Source organism: Pongo abelii, chromosome 20 (genome assembly GCF_028885655.2).
Source record: "Pongo abelii isolate AG06213 chromosome 20, NHGRI_mPonAbe1-v2.0_pri, whole genome shotgun sequence".
Lineage (NCBI taxonomy): Eukaryota > Metazoa > Chordata > Mammalia > Primates > Hominidae > Pongo > Pongo abelii.
The window spans coordinates 50360898-50387976 of NC_072005.2; the positions used below are offsets into that span (position 1 = coordinate 50360898).

The following is a 27079-nucleotide window of genomic DNA, read 5'->3' on the forward strand; positions in this document are numbered from 1 at the left end:
AACTTTCATTTTGCACATTAGTGGCTTTTTCTTTCGCATTGGAAACTCCCTTGAACCTTTCTTAGAAGTCTGTTGTGGTAAATTCTCTCATCTTTTGTTTATCTTGGAAAGACTTTATCTCTCCTTCATATTTGAAGATAACTTTGCTAGATACAGTATTCTTGGATGCGTTTTTTTTTTTTTATTTCAGCACTTTGAAAATGTCTCTCCACTTCCTCCTGGCCTATATGGCTTCTGTTAAGAAGTCTTTTGCCAGATGAATTGGAGCTCCTTTATATGTTATTTGCTTGTTTTTTTTTGTTTGTTTGTTTGTTTGGCTGCTTTTAGAATTCTTTCTCCTTGACCTATGAGAGTTTATTATATGCTTTGGGGTAGTCTTAGTTGGGTCAAATCTGTTTGCTGTTCTATGATTTCCCTGTACCTGGATATTCATCTCTTTCTTAAAATTTGGAAAGTTTTCTGTTATTTTGTTGAATATGCTTTCTACTCCTTGCTCTTGCTCAACTCCCTCCTGAACATCAATAATTCTTAGTTTTGGTCATTTGAGGTATTTTCTATCTCTTTCAGGCAATATTTGCTCTTTTTCTTTCTCTGTTCTCTTCTGACTGTGTATTCACAAATAGCCTGTCTTGGAGCTCACTGATTCTTTCTTCTGCTTGATACATTCTGCTGTTGAGAGCCTCTAATGGATATTTCAGTTCAGCAAACATATTTCTCAGTTCCAAGATTTCTGTTTGATTTTAAAAAATTATTTTGTTCTCTGTTCAGGTTCTCTGATACATTTCTGAATTGCTTTTCTGTGTTATCTTGGAGATCACTGAGTTTCCTTAAAACAGCTCTTTTGAAGTCTTGGTCATAGAGTTCACATGTCGTCTTCCTGTTAGGATCAGTCACTGGTTCCTTGCTTTGTCCATTTGTGGGACACCATGGCTCCCTGTTTGCTGCTGTTGCTTATGGATGTGTGTCTGTCTTTGCATCGAATGATTATACATTCCGCTCTTCTCTGTCTGGCTGGTTTTGTTTTTCATTGGATATGGCTCCCTAGAGATTCTTTATATTTTACCTGTTGATTTTCTTCTTTCCCGCTAGGTTACTGACTCCTTTTTGGTACTAGATGGCATATTAACTCAAGGTTTGCCTCAGTTCTAGTAAATAATCATAGTGCCACCCATCCCAAAAGGGGTAGGTCCCATAGGGGATATCCTAGTTGTAAGAAAGCTGGCTAGTGGTTCATGATTGGGGACCTACAGTATAGTGATGCTGAACAGCCACTCTGATTGTTGTCTCCTTTGGCTGAGTTGCAGAGTAGAGTTTCCATGACGGGCACAGTATTCCCACCTCCCTCCTTTGTCTCTGGCTGTCCTCAGGGATATTTCTCTCTTCAGTTACTCCTGATGCTTTCTGTGGGTTGAGTCAGGGACAAGTCTCCTGCCAGGGAACCCAAGATGGTGAGGAGGCTGGTTGTCCACCTTGATTAACTTTTTCCAGTATAGAAACTGTGAGATGGGAAAATTTTCCACAGTCTTGGCGCCAGGCAGATTAGGGGGAAGGGCACTGTGGATAGGAAAGTCCACTTCTCTTACCATCTGCTCAGTTTTTTTCACTTATTTGTGTCCTCAGGAACTGTCTCCTTCTATTTGAGTCCTGGGATATTGCTGGTGATAATCTTGGTGCTGTATATTTGTCTTTAGTTTTCTATTGAAAGGAGTGAAGCCAGCTTGCTTCTACCTTGCTATTTTTGGAACCAGAATTTAATCTCTACTACTGACTTATGAGTTGTACTTTAAAAAATTCTTAAATGGTTACTCTAGGGCTTCAAATATATTCCTATATTTTTTCACAGTCTATCTTCAAATCATATTATGCCAATTCATGTATAGAGTACAACCATATACCTCTAATTTCTGCTAGTATATTTCTAATTTTTGTCTTCCCTGTTTTGCAGTGTTCCCACGAAACATCTTACTTTTATATGTCCTCTAAATTCATAAAACCTCATTCCTAATTTTGCTTTACTGAATTATATTTTGGGTTAATAAAAATAAAAATTATTTTACACTTAAAATGATTGAAATAACTATTTTCATAGTTATGTCTTTTGGTAGATCCAAGTCTATTTCTGGTATGCTAAATATCTCTTACAGTACAGGTCTGCTAACAGTGAATTCTATCAGCTTCTGTTCATCTGAAAATGTCTTTATTTTGCATACCTTCTGAAAGATTTTTTCCACCAGGCTTAGATTTTTGATTGATCATATCTTTTTTATTGTTGTTTCTAAATGTTAAAGATGTAACTCCATTCTCTTTTGCTTGCATGGTTTGTGATGATAAGTCTGATGTTTTTCTCACTCTGCTTCTTATATGTAATGTGTCCCTTTCCTCTGTCTGCCATTAATATTTTCTTTGCACTGTCCATCCATTTTTAGCTATTGGGCAATAATACATCTAGTTTTGTTCTTTTTTAAAAAAATACTGCTTTGGTATTCTGAGGTTCTTGAATCTGGGTGAAGTCTTATTATTTTTGGAAAATTCTCAGCCATTATCTCTTTAAATATATTTTCTTCCCATTCTCTCCCCCAACCCTGGGTTTCCAAGTATGCAAATATTAGATCCTACAATGTTGTCCTATTTGTATTGCTTTCTTCACACTTTTTCTTTTTGTGTTTTAGTTTGCATGATTTCTATTGACCTATATTCAAGTTCTGACACTTTTCTCAACTATGTTGAGCCTACTCATAAGTCCTTCAAAAGCGTTCTGATAAAAGTAAAAGCAGTAGCATAAATTTTCTTTTCCTAGCATTTCCCATTTGACTATTAAATTTTACTGAAATCCCTATCTGCTCATGCATATTATCCGCCCTTTTCACTGGAGTCTTTAGCATATCAATCAGTTTTGTAAAATTCCCTAATAGTCCCAAAATATGGTTATCTATAAACGTGGTTTTATTGATTGGTCTGCTATCTATTGGCAGAAGATTGTTCTCAACTTTTGATCTTGTATTTTTAAAATAAAATGCCAGATAACATATACAAAACACTAAAGACTGAAGAAAACATTATTCTTTTGCCTAAAACTGGGCACACATGTTCTGCTAGGACGTCAGGGTGGAGTGCTGAATTAATCTGGTCAGGAATTAAGCTGGAATTGGGTTTTGTTGTTGCAATATTTATCTTAGTTGTACCACTGGCTTCAAATTTCTCTACTGTTACCTTGTGCTTAGGGTGGGAACTGGAGTGTTAAAAGTTTTCTCAATGTTCCTGTTGCCCCATCCTCAGCTTTTGGCCATCCCTTTGCACCGGGGCCACAGAAGGATTCTCCATGTTCTTCCCTTTTCTCACAGTAGCCTGCTGTTGCTTCTCACTAGGAATAGGCTAGGGGACCAGCGGTATCCTAGTTGTCTTGGTTAGTCTCAGTTGTTAGTGGGAATCAGAGTGTCAGAGAGTCTATGCATTTTGGGGAGCCAGAACCACACAGGACTAAAATGGTACAGAATATCTCTTCCTTCAGCTGTGAATAAGAAAGCAGGTGATGCTGCTATATTGTGAACAATGTGAAGACAAGAATTCACAAGAAAAGAGAGGTGAGAGAATTAAAGGAAAGCAATATAAAATCCCCCTACCTTACCCAGACCCTAGTCTTACACTATCTGTATCTTTTCATTTATATGAACTAAGAAACAGTTTTGGTTTAGGGAACTCTAAATTTTCTGTTACTTAGAACTAAAAGCATTCCAATTGGAAAAACCACCATGAGCTCTCCCCTGTAAGTGATGATATCAAAGACATGCTTTAGAAGCCCTGGATTTATGATGATACTGTGCAACTTGAACCAGCACCTTGAAAGCCAAGTTATGCCAGTGCTTTGGTCACCATATTCATCCAGCAAGGGGAAATCTGATGGAAAAGCCGTGAGCATCAATTTATAAAACTGGATTGCACTAGGACATCCTAGGCAACATGGATTTTGAGACCTAAGGAAATTTCACAGAAATATAAAGTTACTGGACACCTAATTTATCTGTATTCTCAAAAATCCAGGAAATGTTAAAAATTAACTTCAGGGGGTTTATTCTTTACTGTTGGTCATAATGTCATACAGTGAAATCAAGCAATCATATCATGAGTTCTTAAGTATAAGAGATAATATATCAATAGCTGTTCACTGCTTTGGTATAACTGGTAAATGTCCATTATAAATATTTTTAAATAAAGCACAAAAAAACTAAGCCAAAAAGTTTGCTTTCCAGAGAAAACTACTATAGATATAATAATGAGTAATCTTTCACACATTATCTAAAAGCATATATTTGAACATACATGTACACAGGCTTAAATTAGCTGGCTATTATGAATGTACAGTCCAGGTTTTTACTAAACAATATGCATGATCCATTCTTGTCATTTTAGAGCTAAATCATACTTTCTGTAGATCCATAGTATAGAGCATATAGAAACTTACCCAAATTCATATTGATGGACATTTACTTCCAGCTTAAAACATTACTATCATTGTAAAATCCTTCCTTACTGCTAAAATTGCTTAATTATAAATTACTTTTCTATGATTTCCAGATCAGTATGCACATTTTACATTCCGATATATATGGGGGGCTTGATAAGTATTTTGATATATATAGAACGACAAGCTTGTATTTTTCACTTTCACCAACAAAATGCATCATTCTTGAAGACAGACACTAGCAAATAAATGGCAACCCTATCCTACTAGTCAATACATTGATAAATATGCTTAGAAAAATTCAAGATTTTCCCCCTTTCTTTGTGTGTGAGTGGCAGAAGTATGGGAATGGAAAACTTGACAAAATTAAAATCCTTCAAACTTGACCCTGGTTAAGGAGGTGTGGATTGGACAAAGGCTACAACATTTAGAAATCAGTCAGATCAAATGGACTTTTAGAGAAATATGGAGAATAAAAAAACCCCAAGTATTGTGATTTTGACATTTATTAAAAAGTATTTGTCATCAGTAACCATTTTGGATACTTGCAAATATTACAGTAAAACTCTGCCTTAACTCACAGGGCAGGAGTAGAAAATCAATTATGTAAAATACAGTGTTCCATTTTTGCAACGTTAACCAGAAACATTGTTTATCAGTTTGTACTGATATTTAAAGTGCACACGTGTATACATATACACACACACAAAGCTAAACTTCAACAGATGGTATAATGTATAGAGACCAAATGTTAAGAAATGCAGCACATCTCTGCTCAAGATGGAACAAAGAATGGGAACTAACCCCAATAGGGTTACAACCAAATTAATGTTATTTCAGATCATCATAATGCTTATTGTCCTACATTTCAAATATTTACTTGAAATGATTTTATTAAGATTACTTGCAGGATTTCTCCTCCAAATACATTTTAAGTTTTAAAAAATGCACTTAAAAATTTCAAACCTTTTACCTTAACATACTTTTAGTCATTTAGCAAAAAATACTGAGCACCTACATTGAGTTATGAAATGTCTTAGTTTTGTAGACTAGCAATGAACAAAGTCCCTTCTCTCACCAAGCTTACATTCTAGAGAACATGGATTTAGGCATGCTCATCACTGTACTTTTATTAAATTCCTGACCATACTCATATTTTATAAGCCTTAGCTCCTGTGCAATGACTGATGTTAAAGTTCTAACAAAATCCCTCGTGAAACCCCTCTCATTAAATGTCTCCGTTGTGTGGTCTCCTGGCCATTATGAATGTTGAAGTTGGGCAGAAACCTTACATTTTAATTTTTAAAAATTCTTATTCTACTGAAAGAACTCTAATGACTGGAAAATTTCAGCTCCCATTTGAGGACTTCAAAACAAAACAGAATCTTCATTTCTGTGTAGATTCTCTGATGAAGGGTAGTCCTTACCATAGTCTTCGCTTTTATAGAATTTATCACTACTATGGACTCTTTGATGAATGAGAAGACCTGAGCTCCAACGGAAACCCTTACCACATGCATCACATTTGTATGGTTTCTCTCCTGTGTGGACTCTCTGGTGAGCTTGAAGATTTGATCTCTGACTGAAGCCCTTTCCACATACCTCACATTTGTATGGTTTCTCCCCAGTGTGGACTCTGTGATGGGCTTGAAGACTTGAATACCCACTGAAACCCTTACCACACTGTTCACATTTATAGGGTCTCCCTTCTGCATGAACCCTTTGGTGTGCTTGAAGGCGTGAACTCTCACTGAAACCCTTTGTACACACCTCACATTTGTATGGTTTCCCTCCTGTGTGAACCCTCCGATGTGCTTCAAGGCGTGAACTCTGACTAAAGCCTTTCCCACACATCTCACACTTATACGGTTTCACTCTAGTGTGGACTCTCTGATGACCTTGAAGATATGCTCTCTGACTGAAGCCCTTTCCACATACCTCACATACATATGGTCTTTCTCCAGAATGGACACTCTGATGACTCTGAAGGTATGATCTCTGACTGAAACTCTTACCACACTCATCACATTGGTATGGCTTCTCTCCCGTGTGGACCCTCTGATGGGCCAAAAGTGTTGAGGCCTTACTGAAGCCTTTGCCACATTCTTCACATTTATAGGGTTTTTCTCCTGTGTGAACCCTCTGATGAATTTGAAGATTAAAGCTCCAACTGAACCCCTTCCCACACTCCTCACATTTGAATGGTTTTTCTCCAGTGTGGACTCTCTGATGGCCTTGAAGGTGTGAACTCCGACTGAAGCCCTTCCCACACTCCTCACACTTGTATGGTTTTTCTCCAGTGTGAACTCTCTGATGGCCTTGAAGGTATGAATTCCGACTGAACCCCTTCCCACATTCCTCACATTTATAAGGTTTTTCTCCAGTGTGGACTCTCTGATGGGCTTGAAGATATGAACTCCGACTGAATCCCTTATCACATTCCTCACATTTATAAGGTTTCTCTCCTGTGTGGACTCTCTGATGAACATTCAGAACTGATCTATGATTGAAACCTTTGCCGCATATATTGCATTTGTATGGCTTCTGTCCAGTGTGGACTCTCTGATGATCTTTAAGTTTTGAGCTCCAGTTGAAGCCATTCCCACACTCCTTACGCGGTTTCTCTCCAATGTGAATTTTTGGATGACCTTGAAGATACAAATTATGGCTGAAGCTGTTACTACACACATAGCGTTTATATGGTTGTTCCTTAGTGTGGACTATCTGAAGGTCCTGAAAATGTGAGGCCAGACTGAAGCCATTACCACACTCCTCAGAATTACAGGAATTCTCTTCCATATGAACCCTATGTTGAATGTCAAGATTTGAACTAGAAATGAAACTCTTTCCATACTCTATATCTGTGTATAGTTTCTCTTCAGTGTGGATTTTTTGATGGACTTGAAGACATGAACTCTGATTAAAGACATTCTCATTTTCCTCATATTCATGGGGTTCATCCCTAGTATGGACCCTAAAAATACTATTAAGGTCTAAGTTATGACTGAAGGCTTTCTCATAAATGTTGCGCCTATAGGACATCTCACCTGTGTGGATAAGTTCATAAGAGTTAAGAGGAGAACAGTGATTGAAGTTCTCACCATATTCACCACATTTGCATCGTTTCTCCTCTGTATGCACTCTCTGATAGGATTTCAGATGTGAATTCTCAATATCATCTTCTCTCTCAATATTTTGATGAATATGAAGAAGTGAACTATAACTACAGCCCTTTCCACATGAACTGTATGTATAGGGCTTCCCTTCCAAGTGGAACTGCTGATGAACTTCAGAGCTGGAGTCATTACCGAAGGCTTTTCTATACCCAGTACATGGATAGGGCTTCTCCTCTGTTTGAATTGAATCCTGATTAAGTAATGATACCTTCATGATATCTTCTCCACAGTCATGGCAGCTGTAGTTTTCTTTTCTGTGTACTTCCAGTTTACCATTGTGATGTAAGAGCCAACTGACACTGTCACACTTACATAAATTATTTTTCGTGGAAATTTGCTGACATCTACACTGATAATTATGTGACTCTTTCAGATACATTTTCCTCCAAGAATGATGTTCCCTCCAAGATGGATACTCTTGACTTTTTATATAATTGGAGCCATTCCCTATATGAGTCAATATATAGTTCTCATCTTCAGAAATCTGAACTGGTATTCCTGCCCAAACCTGGCAGAGGGAATTACCTTGTTCTTCCAACTGAGAATTCTTCCCTTGAAAAACTTTCAGGAAATCTTGACACCTGATTAACCCACCTGCACTTTGTTGCCAGGTCTGACGGGAGGAAAGCTCTCTGGGGGAAAGGTAGCTTACTGTTACTTCCTGAATACTCTCCATCTTTTGTTGATTCTTCCTTCCTATAAGGATAAAGAGAATTCAGACGTGCACGAGTGAATGATTTATTCAAGAGATTTGAAGATTTTACACTTAGGTCATAACATGAAACTTGAATGAACCAGAGGAAAATTCATGCCACTATTTCTAAGAATACTTAGAAAATACCTCTTCTTTGGCTATACCAGTTACAGGTTGAGTATTCTCGATCCAAAAATCTGAAATCTGAAATGCTCCAAAATCCAAAACTTTTTAAATGTTCTACATGATGTTCAAAGGAAATACTCATTGGAGCATTTCAGATTTCTGATTAGGGATGCTCAACTGGTAAGTATAATGCAAATACTCTAAAATCTGAAAATATTTGAAATACAAAACACTTCTGGTCTCAAGCATTTTGGAGAAGGGATATTCAACCTACATACAAATAGCATCTACATAATTCAGGATATCTGATGCCTCAAAATCAGGACTTTGCAGCACGACCTGGACATTGAACATGATGGCTGTGTTCAAAAGGCTTTGTAAAACCATAAACATGGCTGGGCATGGTGGCTGACGCCTGTAACCCTAGCACTTTGGGAGGCCAAGTCGGGTGGATCACCTGAAGTCAGGAGTTTGAGACTAGCCTGGCCAACATGGTGAAACCCCAACTCTACTAAAAGTACAAAAATTAGCCAGGCATGGTGGCACACACCTGTAGTCCCAGTTGCTGAGGAGGCTGAGGCAGGAGAATAACTTGAACCCATGAGGCGGAGGTTGCAGTGAGCTAAGATCATGCCACTGCACTCCAGCCTGGGCAACAGAGATCCTGTCTCAAACGAAACAAAACAAAACAAAACAACACAACCATAAACATGTTATCATGGATTAATCATGGGTTTCCAGGAGATCTGAAGGGGAAAAGAGGATGTTCTTAAATCCGAAAAAATATAGTTGCAAATGGACAAACACCTTTTGTCCTAATAAGTTTTTCTTTTTTGTCTGGCACATAAACATGAGAGTGTTGTTCATTTGTAAGGGTATTGTGTGCGTTAAATGATATGCTGAAGAAGGTAAACACAGACCTTTACCTTATGTTTGAGGCATCACATATCCTGTCACTAATGAGCTATTTATCCTCATGAGAATAATAAGCTCTTCTAAGTCCCTGTAGGCCATTACAGATTTTAACTCTTTTCAAAAGATATTTCACAATTATCAATGGCCATGGTGTAGGTCAAAATGTGAAAGACTGTGACAGAATTCAACTAAAAAAATCAGAAAAAAATTATGGCACCTGTAGTAGGTGTCCTCTGAGGTGCTCATTAGCCATGAACAAAACTCAATGAATACTGACTTTTGCTTGTGCCATTTTACTGGAAAATTATGTTAATGTTTAGGAAATCTGAGGCACCAGAAAGGGTTGAAGACAGGATATTTGGGTAGAAACAGTTACCTAGTTATTAAAGCTCAGATTATAAGCAGACAGCAGATCTTCATATACTAGTGACAAATATCCTCCCTAAGGACAACTGGTTAAACAGGGTTGAATTGATAACATGCATTCCTCTAACACTTAGAAGTAGATTAAGTCTGTATAATATCCAGAAGAAAAGCAGTAAAAGGGATGTTTTTTCATGAATATTACCCTTAAACATAATTCTGCCTTATTTCTTTGTGTTTGTCTGCCTCTCCACACTGGAATGTATTATCCATGAAAACAAACACTGTTTTGTGCACTGCATTCCTTTCACTGCCAAGTGAACAGTAGTTGCTCAATAAACATTGATGAATAAATCACAGTTTGAGTTGCTCTCACTCATAGAACTAAAAGAGCATGTAATGAAGCTTTTTAAATGGGAAAGGAACTGGTGATGGTGGCAACTTTGCTGGAAAGCTGAAAGGCTATAGGAGAGGTAGGGCGACAATTCAGAGTGATACTGCTGATGAGAAAAGCAAAGGTCACAAGAATCTACTATGGATGAAATAAAAATGTAAGATCAAAAAGACCCATAGGCAGGGCCTGTGGATTGAGTCTTTCTCATTTTTAAAGTAACTTTTTAAATGGTATAACTGTGAGCCAGGCATGGTGGTGCAATCCTGTAGACCCAGCTACTCAGAAAGCTAAGGCAGGAGAAATGCTTGAGCCCAGGCATCTGAGGATGCAGTGACCTATTAATATAATCGCACCTGTGAACAGCCACTGCAACTCCAGCCTGGGCAGCATGGCAAGACTCTGTCTCAAAAAAACCCAAAATAGTGTAATTTTTCTTGAAAAAAATCTTACTCGTAAGCCCTACCCTATCCCAACTTTTAAAAAAGGAAAAAAGAGAAGGCCACACTGATGAATCTGTGTCACTAGGCTCTGGGGCAGCACAATGATTGTGGGATAACACTTCAAGGTATATCAGTAGGTATGCATCTTGGTACTTTAAAAACACATTTACTGATGTCTTTGCCTTCTCAAAAGTGAAGCTTTCAGTTATTATAATGATATTTTATCATATAATGATGAAATGAAGGGATATATTATAGGAGGCATATCAGATAAAGTATATAGCTTATATGTGAGAAGTTTGAGCTTCCAGCTAGGATTAATCATAATCCTTGTAGTTTTGTTTTACTATTATAAAAAACACTCAATGTACATCCATAAAGATACAGTTTAATACGTCTTGTCTTTTGGGACTGATGTAGTGGCTTGAGAACATGAAAGCACCTTGTTAGTCAAAACCCAATTTCTTACAAAGCAACTGTTTCAATGCAAATTAGTACATAATTCATGATATAAAAATCTACCAAATAGATTAAAGTTTCTCTCTGAGCAGTGGGTTTTGCAATGTTAAGGATATAGAGGAAGAAAAAAAATAAAAGGTCATTTCACTTTGTTTCACACTCTTCTAAAAAAGACCACACATGTAACAACATTAATTTCCTTTAGTCAATGGTACAGACCAAAACACCGTATTACTTTATTTAAATATCTCAACATTTAAGTTCTATTTCAATATCAATGGTAGAGTGGTAATAAGAAATTGTGTTAAGTTTATAAATGAACTTTATTTGATGGAGAAAATAAGCATGACAAAAGATGCCGAAGACATCATTTGAGGTAAGAAGGTTGAGAATTTATTACATCTTCATAGCAATCGTGCTTTAGCACTTAGAGTTTGAGAAAGTCAATCATTCAAGCAACCCAAATTGATCAATTCAATAACAAAGGTGCTATATTTGTCATAAAAACAAGTAATTCCTTTGAATTTAATAGTTAGCTATAATGAACTCAGAGAAAAAAAATCTTTGTTTTTGTCTTCTTCTTCTTCTTCTTTAATAAAAGCTAAGCGAGAACATCAGCTCAGGTAACCCAGGCTGAGATCACCTTCCATTCTTACTTTGCTTTTAGATAGAGAAACTAGGGCACTTTTGTGGGCAATACAAGGTATAGTGGTGACAATGTTTTGATCACAAATATTTAAGCTGTTGTGCTAACTCCTTTCTTAACCACTGATATGGTTTCGCTCTGCGTCCCCACCCAAATCTCATGTTGAATTGTAATTCCCAATGTTGGAGTTGAGGCCTGGTAGGAGGTGATTGGATCATGGGGGTGCTTTCTAATGGTTTAGCACCATCCCCCAAGTGCTGTCTCATGATAGAGTTCTCAAGAGATCTGGTTGTTTGAAAGCGTGTAGCACTCCCTGCCATCTTTCTCTTCCTCTTTCTCTGCCATGTAAAACATGCCTCCTTCCCCTTCACCGTCCACCATAATTATAAGTTTCCTGAGGCCTCCCCAGCCATGCTTCCTGTACAGCCTATGGAACCATGAGTCAATTAAACCTCTTTTCTTTATAAATTACCCAGTCTCAGGTAGTTCTTTACAGCAATGGGAGAATGGATGAATTAAGAAAATTGGTACCAGAAAAGTGGGGTATTGCTATAAAGATACCTGAAAATGTGGAAGTCACTTTGGAAATAGGTAATGGGCAGAGGTTGTAATAATTTGGAGGGTTCAGAAGAAGATAGGAAGATGAGGGAAAGTTTGGAACCTCCTAGAGACTTGTTACATGGTTTTGAACAAAATACGGATAGTGATATGGACAGTGGAGTCCAGGCTGAGGTGGTCTCAGATGGAGATGAGGAAGTTATTGGGGACTGGAACTGGTGATATATTTAGATACATTTAGGTTTGTAAATACATTTATACATTTTCCCAACATTGGTGCTATGCTTTAGCAAAGAGACTGGCGGCATTATGCCCCTGCTCCAAAGATCTGTGGAACTTTGAACTTGATAGGGATGATTTAGGTTATCTGGTGGAAGAAATTTCTAAGCAGCAAAGCATTCAAGATGTGGTCTGGCTGCTTCTAACAGCATATGCTCATATTCATGGGCAAAGAGATTATCTGAAACTGGAACTTACATTTAAAAAAGAAGCAGAGCATAAAAATTTGAAAAATTTGCAGCCTGATCATGTGGTAGAAAAGAAAAACCAATTTTCTGGGGAGAAATTCAAGGCTGCAGAAATTTGCCTAAGTAAAGAGGAGCTGAATGTTAATAGCCAAGACAATGGGGAAAATGCCTCCAGGGCATTTCAGAGCCAGTCATGGCAGTCCCTCCTACCACAGGCCTGAAGGCCTAGGAGGGAAAAATAGTTCTGTGGCCCAGGCCCAGGACCCTCCTGTTTTCTACAGCTGAAGGACATGGCACCCTGCATTATAGCTGCTCCAGTTCCAGCCATGGCTAAAAGGGGCCAAGGTATAGCTCAGGCCATTGCTTCAGAGGGTGCAAACCCCAAGCCTTGGCAGCTTCCATGTGCTGTTGGGCCTGTGGGTGTGCAGAAGGCAAGAGCTGAGGCTTCGGAACCTCTGCCCAGATTTCAGAGGATTTATAGAAACACCTGGATGTCCAGGCAGAAGTCTGCTGCAGGGGTGGAGCCCTCATGGAGAACCTCTACTAGGTCAATGGAGGGGGAAACGTGGGTTTGGAGCCCCCAGAGTCTCCACTGAGGCACTGCTTAGTGGAGCTGTGAGAAGAGGGCCACTGTCCTCCAGACCCCAGACCCACCAACAGCTTGCACCATGTGCCTGGAAAAGATGCAGGCACTCAACGCCAGCTCATGAAAATAGCCAAGTGGGCTATACCCTGCAGAGCCACAGAGGCAGTGATGCCCAAGGCCTTAGGAGCTCATCCCTTGCATCATCATGACCTGGATGTGAGACATGGAGTCAAAGGAGATTATTTTGGAACTCTGAGATATAATGACTGGCCCTGCTGGGTTTCACGCCTGTAGCCCCTTTGTTTTGCCTGATTTCTCCCTTGCAGAATGGGGGCACTTACCCAAAGGCTGTACCCCCATTGTATCTTGGAAGTAACTAGCTTGTTTATTAGAATATTATGCATCCATTACAAAAACAAGAGTTATAATCTTAGACTGGGAGGAATTTCCCCAAGGTAATGGCAAAGAAGAAAAATTAGTATATTAAAAATAAGAATGTACATAACACATTTTTACATTAATATGAGGTATATGATCATGTTAGTATAGGTAAAAAAAATTAAGGTATTTTAAAAGGTGACATTATGTTCCAGCTGACAGTATCAGGAAAGTAGACTGGCACAGCATGGCCTCGGCCTGTTTTTGTACAACCCAGGAGCCAAGAATGCTTTCTACATTTTTAAAGTGGTGTAAGAAAAACAAAGACTGTGACAAAAAGCACATGTGGCCAGGAAAATCTGAAGTATTTACTACTGGGACCTTTAGAGAAAAAGTTTAACTCCTACTCTCAAGGGTACCATGTAGGACCCTGAATCTTAACCAAGATGGAAACAAACCATTAGAGAAGTGAGTTAATTTGTTTTGAATTTTCTGTTGACTCTTTCTTCTTATCCAGCAGCCTCCTTAGCTACACAGTTGCGACGGTGGCTTTTGATGTCAGTCTTGAGGACTCAAGAAACTATCAAAATGTTTGGATTCACATAAATGTCCAATTTGAAAATTCTACTTTAAGACTGTGGCTATGTCAAGAGATTGTTGGGTGTGAGAGTATGGGACAGAATGGGAGGATAAGAAGCTGGACATATGAATACAAGGGTGTCTCACTTGAAAATGCTGCATGAGGAAGACCAGTTATAATGTTGGCATTGGTCATTTCTGATACTTTAGCTGATTGGCTATTCTTATCTTTTAGGATTAATGGCTACCCATCTATGAATACCCAAGGACAGCTAAGCAGTTAAAACAGGCATCCATCAGATGAGAAACAGTATTCTAGAATATCCTTCAATTACACAGATTTATTCTACACCTATTAGCTGCCTCAGGGTGAATTGAAGAGAGCAAAGATCATGCATCTATTACCCAATTCATTCAGAGAGAAAAGCAAGTCAAGGAAATTGACACAGAAGCATAATTGAGAGGTCTGAGGGGGCAATCATGGGGCAGTGCCTCTGAAACAGACTGAATGAGCAAAAACAAACAATAGTAGGTGAATATGGAAAGTGAGAAGAGGTTGAGGGGACAGATACCTTAAGACCTAATAGACCACTTTAAGTACTTTAAACTTACTATGTGTGAAATGAGGAGCCACAGGAAAGCTTAAACAGAGAAGTGATGTGTTCTGACTCATGTTCTAGAAGGGGCTCTCTGGCTGCTGTGTTCCTGCAGCACAGTTCTCACCTGAACATCCATCTCTTGGGGTTTCTGTCTCCACCATCAAAAGCTTTTCTTCTCTCTCCAGCTGGGATATTAGGTCTGGCTTGAAGGGCTGATGTGCTGTAAAGAAGGAAAGGAGAGCAAAAGTTTTTAAGTTTGATGACATTCAATTGGTCAAAACTAGACAGAAAGGTATACACAGACAAGTGTGACTCTCTCCCACATCCCTTCCACCGTTACCTTCCACTCACTATAAGAAACTAACTTCATGGTTTTCTTTTTTTTTGAAATAGGCTGTCACTCTTCTGCCTGTGCCAGCATGCAGTGGCATGATCATGGCTCACTACAACTGCAGCCTCAACCTCCTGGGCTCAAGCAATCCTCCCACCTGGGCCTCCAGAGTAGCTGGGACCAGGGGTGTGCATCATTATGCCCAGCTAAATTTTTTGTAGAGACAGGGTCTCCCTATGTTGCCCAGGTTGGTCTTGAACTCCCAGGTTCAAGCAATCCTCTTGCCTCGGCCTCCCAAAGTGCTGAGATTACAGGTGTGAGCCACCACGCCTGACCATTATTTTGATTAAACCTTCCTTCTTGTGTTTCTTCTTTTAAAAATAAGTATATATATATGTCTGTACCCACACACTGTCTATTTACTTATTTACCTTATTTCTTACATGCATTGTAGTATACTATTAATATTCTTCTGGACATGGCTATTTTTAGGGAAAATCCCTAGAAACGGGTTGCTGGGGAAGGGTAAATACCTAGCTTTGTTAGATATTGTCAACTTCCCCTCCCTAAGGGTTGTATCATTTTGCGTTCTTCCTTTCAATGCATGAATGTTCTTCATTCCCCACAGCTTTGCCAAAAAATGTAGTGTTACGTTTTTGAATTTTTGCCAATTTCATGGGAAGAAATGGCATTTCAGTATAATTGTAATGAACATTTCTTTTGAAATAAACTGAACATCTATTCATATGTATACATATTTATATGTGTGTGTATGTGTGTGTATATACATACACACACATACACAGACACACAGACACACACACACACCCTAGCTCTATGTCCTGAGACAAAGAAACATAGATACTACAGTGACCATACCTAGCATCCAGACTTTGGCATTAAATACCATTTCCCAGTAAAAAAAAAAAAAAAGGATAATTCCAGAGCCAAGGCAAAGTAAAGATGAGCACAAAATATTGTGCTCTGCCAATAAAGTAAGAAAGTTCTCAAAAAAAAAATTGGGGACATGTTACAAGGTCACAGGAGCCAGCTTAAAGAGGCCAAACTTGGGACAATTTTAACATCTAAAAAATTACAGTAATAAACTATAAACCTTTAAAAAATTTCACAAATCCCTACAAATAACATTGAATTGATGCTTGAGAAGTGGGGGGCTCTTGTTGACTGCAAGTTTATGCCAGGTGCTGACTGCTAAATGTGAAGGAGGTAAAGTTAGAAAAATCATCATTTTGTAACTGTCATGGTAAGGACCAGATAAGGCAAGATCATCACCAGGTGCTTAATCTACAGGAAAATACTTGTGTTACCCTATGATTACAAATGGGGAAAAAAGCAGTAATTATATAGTGGGGAACCTGCATAACATCGTGACTGGGTAATCAAAGTTAACACCACCTTTGAGGGACAGATGACTTCATGTGCCTCCAGATGTGATTCCCTCAAAAGCGCACACTCTACCTACGTAGTGTTCCTGCTGCATGGATCATCTGAATCTAATTTTGTGGAATCATTAGGAATGTTCTGTTAAAAATAAGGGAAGAGGTGATAGTGTTCTTTAAAAATGTTACTGTCATAAATGAAAAAGAAATGCTGTGGAAATGTTCTAAATTAAAGAAGGCTAAAGAGACAGAACAACTATACTAGACTCTAGATCCTGCTGTGGAGGGAGAAAAATATGCTTTAAAGAATAAAATTAGGCTGGTCGCGGTGACTCATGCCTGTAATCCCAGCACTTTGGGAGGCTGAGGCAGGTGGATCACCTGAGGCCAGTTTGAGACCAGCGTGGCCAACATGGTGAAACCTCATCTCTAATAAAAATATAAAAATTAGCTGGGCGTGGTGGTAGATGCCTGTAATCTCAGGTACAGGTGGCTGAGGCACGAGAATCACTTGAACCTGGGAGGCAGAGGATTCAGTGAGCTGAGATTGTACCACTGCACTCCAGCCTGGGCAACAGAGTGAGACTCTGTCTCAAAAGAAAAAAATATATATAAAATTGGCTTTATGGATAAAATTACAGCATAAATGATAGATAAGATAAAAACATTATATCTGTCCTGAGAATAGGTAAGAGAATATTCCTCTTTTTATAAAACAGACTGTGCAGTAAAGGAAAGAATTAGTCTTGTTTAAAGAGAGATCTGGATTTTGCCTTTGGTTTCTGGAGAAGGTAATTGCTAAGTCCCTGGAATATCCTGCCCGATTAGAGTGTCTTTTGTTTACCCAGAAGCCTTGGGCCACACACCAGATAGTTAAACAATGTGATTTATAGTGGGGGCTTTGAGCCACGTGGTATTAGGTTAACCTCTGGAGAAACTGGAATCTAAGACCAGCCACCCAGGTGGTCAATCATATCTAGGTAACTAAGCTCCAGTAAAAACTCTGGACACCAAGGCTCGAATGAGCCTCTCTGGCTGGCAATGCTCCTTATGTATTGTCACACTTCACTGCTGGGAAGAGTCAGTGCTGTCTACAACTCCACTGAAGATGACAAGTGGAAGCTGACACCTGGAACACTCCTGGACTCTGCCTCCTGGGCCTCTTCCCTAGGCTCACTTTAATCTGATTCCTTTCCCTGTAATGAATCATTAACTGTGAAGACAACTGCTTTCAGTGAGTTCTGTGAGTCCTTCTAGTGAATTATTGAGCCTGAGTGTGGGGCTCAGTACTCTTAGGTCTTGGGGACTCCTAATCTTGCAATTGGTATCAGAGGTGAGAGTGAACCTGGGGACTCCTGAACTCTGCATATACACTGAAGTATTTAGAGAAAAACGGCCATGGTGTATTAACTTACCCTCAAGTGGTTCAGAAAAAGATATTATGACTATATATATTTTTTCATATACATACATAAGTATGTATGGAGAGGGAAAGAACATGACCATAAATGATAGAGCAAATAGGGCAAAATGTTATTAGAGGTGAATCTACGTAGAATCTCAGTGAATCTCTATGGGTGTTCTTGTCCTTTTGTAAGTTTTCTATGAGTTTAAAGTTATTTACAAATATATTGTTTTTTAAAAAAAACCCTCTAAAAAGTCAAGTTCATCAACAATTACTGGTGCCCTGAAAAATAAATTTACCAACCTGGAACAACTTACTAAACTGTTTGATGGCAAATAAATGAAGCAGGACCATATTTACTATTCCAAGGACAGACTGGACAAAACCATCAGAAACATCTTGTCTGTGTTGCACAGGGATTATTAGGACTTTTGGGCACCCAATCTCAGAGAATAATTTCAGGGGCTTCAGAGTTTCTAACAATTGAGCACACAAAGACACCCCAGGAGGCTGCCGTTGAGTAACTAAGGGCACCTATCCTCACCTACTAAGAGCAGGTTCCTGAAGTTCTCCAGCATCACATCTCGGTACAGCTTCCTCTGGACAGAGTCCAGCAGCCCCAGCTCCTCCTCGGTGAAGACCACAGCAACGTCCTTGAACGTCACCATCTCCTACAATGCCAAACACACGCACACTATTACAGAAGAAGGGCAGTGCTGAGAAGGTGTAAAGGATTGGAAGCTGTTCTGGAGTCTGGGCAACTTGAGTCAAATTTACATAGTTCTCTTCTGTTTGCCTTCTGTAATGCTAATACCATTCACCAAAAGGGCTGCAAGAAAAGAAATCTTTGCACTTTGAAATTACTTCCTTTTGTTAGCACTTATAAGAAAGCCTCTGTAATTCTGTTGCACCCTAGGTTACCAATATTTTAAATTGTATTAATAATGTCATTTGCTCCACAAAAGCTTTAGTTCTAACAGTGACTGATGCTACCTGTTTCTCCTCATTTACACACACACACACATCATTTATTTAATTTGTCAGATTTACAGGGTATCAGTTATCCTTACTGCTCAAATATGTAGCTCATCCTCTGTGCTCATCTGGAGACTGTTACAGTGATGGGCACAGCTCTGGAGCCTGACTGCCTGTGTCTGGATCTGGGAGCTCTGCCCAATGCTAGCTCTATGATCTTGGACAAGTTTCCTATCTTCTCATTTGTATGGTGAAACTTATACCATAGAGTCCTAGTAATAAAATGAGTGACCACATGTAAAGCACTGAAAAACAGTGCCTGGCACACAGTAAGTACCCAACAAATGTTAGCTACATTATTAATATTTTCATCATATCTTCTATCCCATTTCTGGGCTGCAAAAGTAATTCAGAGAACTAATGGTCTAGAATATAATGATTTGATCCAACTAATGCACACTTAGTTTGAGGTTACCTATACGAACAATGTTGCAAAAACAATCTTTTGCATTGACGTTAGCCTCTGGAATTCTGTTGATTATCTCCTCAAAATAAATACCAAAAAGTAAAAATGGCAATGCTGAAGAATAATGACCTTTAAAGTTCTGAAATCATAATGGCAGGTGTTTTCCCAAAACAGACTTTTGCCTTCCATCTTAGCCTTCTTCCAAGAAAGTATAAATCCTAGTCAACACTGGATATGAAAGCTTTTCAAAAAAATCTTTCATAATCTCACAGGTAAATTTGGGAAGTAAAAACCAGTTATTAAAACAATTCTCACAAACTTATTAGTAATAAAGTTCATTCTCTTTGCACACATTTGCTGTTCATCTCTATTTCTTGTTTTGTAATAATAATTCATTTGGGGGACACTGAGGTATTTTCTTCCATGGACATTGTAAATATTTTCATTCCACTTTGCTGTCTTGTAACTTTTTGCTGTAGGATAATTTTAAATTTTTAAATGAACAACTGTTCAGTCTCATATTTCTTCTGGCTGCAGTTCTGAGCATAACAACTTCAGCTCTGAATGCAGAACTCAGCTTTGGTTTGCTCTGCTTTTTTGTAAGTCTTTTCACCCAAGTGATATGCCTGAAACTCTTGACCCAGAAGGCAAAGGCTTTAGAGTTGGCCCAATGCTTATCTTCCTGTATGAACATGAACCTCTTATCTTCAAGGTAACAGTGCAAATGACTCTACAGTCCCCCTCCAACAGTCATCTGGGGCCATGAATAGTGTGACAGATGCAAAGTGCCTATATATCCTATGGTATGACTAAAAACTTTAAACTAAGTACCTGTATTACTCTAATAAAATTAATACATGAATAATGAAACACACACAGACATATAAACATATATAGATAAACACATAGCTATAGGTACTAAGAAGAATCTAGCTCTTCTTGTACAAAAACATCTATTTTTCCCCCAACCGTAGCTTCAATATAATCTTGTTAGAAAAAACCACATTTTATGTATTCCACCTGAGACATCACTTTGGAGAAAATATTTTTAGTTTTGAGTCTCTAGAACATTATGGACAAATAATATCAAAATTCCCTCAGACTGGTTTTTGAGTCAAGATTATTTGTAGGAAAACTGATACTGCAATGTAAAACTGCAAGAATCCTCAGGAACTTAAAAGCTTGTGAGTTGGAAATAATTTAAAGAAAAGGGCCGGGCACGGTGGCTCACGCCTGTAATCCCAGCACTTTGGGAGGCTGAGGCGTGTGGATCACGAGGTCAGGAGTTCAGGACCAGCCTGGCCAAGATGGTGAAACCCCGTCTCTACTAAAAATACAAAAAATTAGCTCAGTGTGGTGGCAGGCACCTGTAACCCCCGCTACTCGGGAGGCTGAGGCAGAGAATTGCTGGAATCCAGGAGGTGGAGGGTGACAGAGCAAGACTCCACCTCAAAAAAAAAAAAAAAAGAAATAAAAATAAAAGGGGGAGAGGGATAACAACAGTTTACATCAATAATATTAGATGATAAAAATTAACTGCTAAAAATTAAGCAGATAAAAATTCAAAATTGTTATATATTAATGCAAAAACAGTTACATTAAAAAAAATGACCATGGACAAAAACAGATTCGTAAGTAGGGTAATAAGGTGTAGGATTTTAAAATTTCTATTCTTTTTTGTACTATTATTTATGAAATAAATAATAAAACACATTTACAACTAAAAGGAAATTTTAGAAAAGGACAAAAACAAAAAGCAAGAGCCTGATACATAAATGATACTAAATGTCTGTTGTCATTTTTTACCCTGGGCAAAGAAGGGGGAAAAAGATGTGTCCACTCACTGCAAAATGAGGTCACATGTAAAATGGCAGAAATGAAAACCAGCTCACCTGGAATTTGGTCATTTTTCTCTTTCTTTTTCTAGAGAAAGGTAGAGACCTGAGAAGGCAGAACAGGGTAATACGAAAGAAGCCATGATTAAAAGGGAAATGTATCTTTGTGCAAATTAGAAAAAGGTGTCCCTTCCCCCAGCAGATGTGGCCACACACCTATGTTAAGGGGCACGTAGCATGGGTTGGATTCCAGCTACCACTTGGCTCTCCTGGCAGGGTGCCAGCATGCATGGAGCAACCTGCACAGCTGTACCCAGTAGCCTCACATGCCTTACAGCTCCCAGCCTGCTCATTCTGATTCTGGGAGAGGTGGGAAAGGAGAAGTAGTGGCATGTCATGTACTGGTTAAAAGTGGACTCTGGGGACAAAACGTCTATGTTCAAAACCTGGTGCTACTATATACTTGCTGAGTAACCATGGTTAAATTCATGAACCTTTCTAATGTTTCAGTTCTGTCATCTGCAAAATCCAGACCATACAGTGCCAACAATATATGATTGTTATTAGGATTATCTGTGCGCATAGAGGAAACCTATTATAACTACACCTGGGGTCTCTATTTCCTCGCAACTATAGAGATGCAGATAGCATTCTGCATCACAAAATTGCCCTGGCAAATGTATTTTGTAAGACATTTGGACAGCAGAGGTTACTGCTCTGTCCCTGGAAAGTCACCCTTAACTTCGGAATGTCTGTAGCTCTGGCTTCTTACTTTTATTTGTTGCCACGGTATATACTATATACATCGAGACCACCCTTATGAAAAATACAGTGGCTAGTAAATATTCTTCCTGAGCTCAGGGGAAGTTCAGTGGTACATCCCTCTTCCCACAGGGTACAACAAAAGATTAATGAAACCTGTGAGACTACTACATTTCTCATGTTAAACAAAAATGTGATCCTCTGTCTAGATATGACAAAATCTCATTGGTGATGAGAACACCTAGCCTGCAGGGTTGTTTGTGGGGCTGCGTGTGCTCCTCTGTGAAAAGCAGCTCAGTGCTTGACCCTGGGGAGGACTGGACACCAGGAGTCTAATTTCATGGTTCTTCCTCAAGGTTTGTTACTTTACTTACTGTTCTCAGGCAACTTTAAGGCTATCGGTGGAAGAGAAAGAACTGAAAAAAGTAAAAAAGGAACTGAACATTAACTGTGGGTAAGGCAGAGCCTTCTAGCACCACCTCAAAGAGAGGTGCACTACTCCAGTAGGCACCTGCTCCCTCCTCCTCCACCTGGCCTCTGCTATAGAATCCACAGGATGTAAGCACAACTACCAAGGACAAGTATGAACTTGGCTGCGTAATCAGCAGTAAAACAGCCGAGTTTTCCTTCACTTATCCAATATTTATGGATCGCCTTCTAAAAGGGATACAGTGCCCAGATAGATGCCAGGGTAGAGGGTGCATGGAGTCCTTTGAGAGAGCATGGAAGGGCCCTCAAACCCATACATGATGACAGAGGATGGATGAGGATGGAGAAAATGAGGGCTGATCTTAGTGTTGGAAGGTGACTGACCTATATTTGCCGCTCAAAGAGAAAGGAGTCATCAGACTACTGAAACAGAATGAGAGTTAGTGGGTATCTAGGGCAAGAGAGGAGGTAGAAAATGTGGGGAGAAGACCAACTCATATGCTTTAGAGGAACTCCCTCACTTAATCCCACAACCACCCAAGAAGTTGGGACAATTTGTAACTCTTTTTACAGTTGAGAATACTGAGGCATCAATATTTTAAGCTGCTTTGTCATTTTAGCTAGCAGAATGGCCAGGACTATTAGCCCAGGGTCTGTGTTCTCAATTACTAGGACAGTGGCTCTTAAGCTGCCAGCTCACCGGTATCAATGGGGAGCTTTAAAAAAAACCAATGCCCAGACCCAAGTCCAGGCTCTATAAATGAGGATCTGTGGAAGAAGAGTTTCTATGAAATCCCCCAGATGACTACAGTGTGTAGAGAGGATTGCAAACCACAGACCAGGACACACATAGAGGCAGTTGGCAGGATAAGCCCATGCAATTAACCACTAGGCAATTTGGCCTCTCAAGAAAATTGTCAGAGAACACTCAAGCCAGGAACAGAGAAGGGCCTGGGAGCCAGGCCTCTTGATTCCCAGATCCCCATTTCTCTCTTTTAAAAGATGCTCTTGGAGCTGTCACTAAGAGGAAGGAGCAGTAACATGCGCTGTGGGTGTCTGCAGTCATGCACTCCGTGTGAAGACAGCCTTCCAGTTTAGACCTCTCTGATCACCTTTATCAAGCAGGGGGTCACTAATCAGCCAAGGGACTTTGAGAATTCAAAAGAAAAGGGAATTCCTGTTAAATATGAAATCACACAGTGGTCATCCTATAGACTATCGTTGCTTCTTCATGTTTGATAGAATTAAAGCCTGATTATATTCCTTTCTTGGTTAAAACATGTGCATAGCTGCCTTTGGGATAAAGTCTAGATTCTTAGCAAGCCACACAGGAATCTTTCATGTCTGTCTGCTCATTTTCTCTGCAAATATTCTCTCCTCTTTGATTTCCAGCCGTGTAAATCACTTGATCTCATAAAAAAGTCTCCAGGCCCTTGCATGTGCCACCCTTCCTGCACTCCTTTCTCTTTTCACTTACAGCAGGGGTTGGAAAGCTTTCATAAAAAGGACAGAGAGTGAGTATTTCAGGCTTTGTGGGTCACATGCTGTCTCTGTCCAATATTGTTCTTTCTTTTCACAACCCTTCAAATGTAAAAATCATTCTTAGCTGAAGAAGAGACATACAAAAACAAGCCACAGGCAATTTGCCCACTCCCATCACAGATCCTCTTAGCTTTTAACACTGAGCTTGTACGTGCCCCGCTCTATGATACCTTTAAGAAGGCTTTGCTGAAGCCTTATTAGCTCCTAAAACCCATTTTGCCAGCCTAATGAAAGCAGAATGCTTTGGCCAAGAGCCCAGGCTACAGAATCAAGCTGCCAAGCTTCAATCCTGACTCTACCACTTACTGGCAGCATAAACTGACACACATTAATTAACCTCTCAATGCCTCTGTTCTTCATCTGTAAAATGGAGATAAAAGTTGGGTTGTTATGTTATGTGAGTTCAATGCATCATAATATTAGAAAGTCACTGTGAGTGATAATAAAATCTGATCAATGTTAGCCATTGTTACTACCATCCTCATTATTATCACTATGAAATATATCTAGAAGCTGCTCATTAGCTCTGGTTTGTTTCGACGTATGTTTATTTTAGGTCAGTAATTAACAATAGGTGTACATCACCCTTTCAACATTCTGAAAAATCTATTGGCTTCAGCATCCCACCAAAACTGATCAGAGATAAGGGACAGGGAATATTCACATCTTTTATTCTCCCACATCTATTTTCAGAAAATTTGAATATACTCTCACTGAGTTGAAGGTCCCTATTTCCTGCTGCCTGCTGGAAAGCTGCACCAACCACAGATAGGTACCAAATAATTCCTCTCTGCCAATCCCTATGTTTGGTAATAAACAAATGGAGAATTTGACACAGTTCCCACTGCACAGAAATCTGTAGCCAAGTGGGAAAGACAGATCAGAAATAAGCAGCAAAAGCATCGGCGAGCTCAAAGACAGGTCAACAGAAACAATCAAACCTGAAGCACATGAAAACAGTGTGCATTCTGTTGTTGATAGAGTGCTGTACAAATGTCAATGAGGTCAAGATGTTAATAGTATTATTCAGGTCTTTTGAATCCTTACTGGTTTTCAGTCTTCTTGTTCTACTGATTACTGGTAAAAGAGTGTTGAGATTTCTACATAGAACTGTGGGTTTCTTTATTTTTTCTTTTAATTCTGTCAGTTTTTTTTCATGTAACTGTTGTTTTGTGGGTACACATTTAGGATTGTTATGTCTACTTGGGGAACTGACCCTTGGCATAGTGTCCCTCGGCATCCCTGGCCTTGGTCTGAAGTCTACTTTGATATTAATATAGCCATTCCGTAGTATAGCTCCTTTTCTCTTTTTAACTTTCAAACTATTTATGTCCTTGTATTTAAATGGAGTTCTTTTAGACCGCATATACTTGGTTCTTGCTTTTTATCCAATCTTACAATATATTTTAATTGATGTATTCAGCCCATTAGCATTTCCTATAATTATTGATATAGCTGGATTTCTGTCTACCATTTTGTTATCTTTTTTCCTGTTTGTCCTCCCTGATTTTGTCCCTCTATTACCCCTTTTTCTGCCTTCTTTTGGGTTGTTTTTTTTTTTTTAACTATTCCATTCATTTTATCTATTAGCTTTTGGCTATACGTCCTTTTTTTTTTTCCAGTGGTTGCTCTAGGGTTGTAATATACATACCTAATCTTTCACAGTGTATTTAGCATTACTGTTTTACTACTTTTTGTAAAATGCAGATGCCTTACCAGCAAATAGTTCCCTTTATCTCCCCACTTTATTTCATTTGTATATACTACTCTATATAAACAAAAACCTCTAGCCAAGAAAGTTATAATTTTTATTTAAACAGTCATGCATATTTTAAAGAGTAGAAAAACAGTGTTTTATATTTGCCAAAAAACTTACTATTTCTGGTGCTCTTTCATCATTTCTGAAGTTCCTAGTTTCCATTTAATATCATTTCTATTCAGCCTAAAGAACTTCCTTTAGTGCTCCTTTTAGCACAGGTGTGGCATTTTTTCCCTTCATTCCTGAGGGACATTTTCACCGGATATAGAATTTTGTACCGACAACTCCTTTAAGAATCTTAAGGATGTTCCAGTGTTTTCTGGCCTCCATGGCTTCCCATGAGAAATCCACATATATCTGAATCATTGTTCTACCAGATATATAATGTGTCATTTTCTCTAGCTGTATTCAAGAATTTTTGTTTATTTTTAATTTTCAGAAGTTTGATTATGGTGTATCCAGAAGTGATTTTCTCTGAGTTTATCGTATTTGGTATTCAATGAGTTTCTGGAATCTGTAAATTTATGTCTCTCACCAAATTTGGGCAATTTTCAGCTAGTACTTCCAAACAAACATTTATCTCCTCTCCTCCTGAGACTCCAAAGACAGGAATATTAGACTTCTGATATTGTCCCACAGGTTCCGAAGGCTCTGATCATTTTTTTTTCAATTTTTTTTCTCTCTGTTGCTCAAATCGCATTTTTATACTAACCTATCTTCAAGTTCACTGATTCTTTTTTCTGTCATCTCCAGTCTGCTATTGAGCCCACTTAATATTTTTTTTTACTTCAGATGTTATCTTTTTCATAAAACAAATCTTAATTTCCTAAGAATTCAAATCAAAGTATTTTCTCTAACTATAATAGATTTAAAGTAGAAATGAACAAGAAAAAAATATCTGGACAATCTCCAAATGTTTGGAAATTAAGCAGCATACTTCTAAGCAACCAATGAAATTAGTCACAAAAGAAATTAGATGCAGTAAAGTGGAAATACTTTTAGAAAATAAATTAGAGCATATTTTAAATGGAATCAAGACTTAAATGCAACATATCAAAATGTAAGAGATGCAGCTAAAGCAGATATTATAGGGAAATGTATAGCAATGATGCATATATTAGAAAAGAGGTCTTAAAGGCAAACAGAATAAAAGCACATAGTAAACCTAAGACAGAAATCAATGAAATTGAAAACACAAAAACACTAGACAAAATCAAGCCTATCAAAATATGGCTGGGGCAAATCCAGCCCACTGCTTGTTTCTGTATAGGATGTAAGCTAAGAATGGTTTTTACTTTTTAATGGTTGAAAAAAATCCTGAAAAGATTACTTTGTG

At 38.6% G+C, this 27079-nt stretch overlaps 1 protein-coding gene across 2 annotated transcripts in view; it reads right to left on the reverse strand.

Annotated features, from left to right (window-relative positions):
• Positions 1-287: 287 nt before the first annotated feature.
• The window catches only part of ZNF112 (zinc finger protein 112), a 34450-nt gene continuing 7658 nt past the window's right edge, over positions 288-27079 (reverse strand). Inside the window, exons 2-5 of one of the 2 annotated variants that reach the window (XM_054540655.2) lie at positions 21309-21357; positions 18520-18646; positions 14964-15059; positions 288-8331 (exon numbers count right to left, since the gene is read on the reverse strand). In XM_054540655.2, the coding sequence (XP_054396630.2) occupies positions 5828-8331; positions 14964-15059; positions 18520-18646; positions 21309-21323 (2742 nt within the window). In that variant the 5' untranslated portion in view covers positions 21324-21357 and the 3' untranslated portion in view covers positions 288-5827. The remainder of the gene's footprint in view (positions 8332-14963; positions 15060-18519; positions 18647-21308; positions 21358-27079) is intronic. The other variant, XM_024237964.3, reaches the window with a different exon arrangement.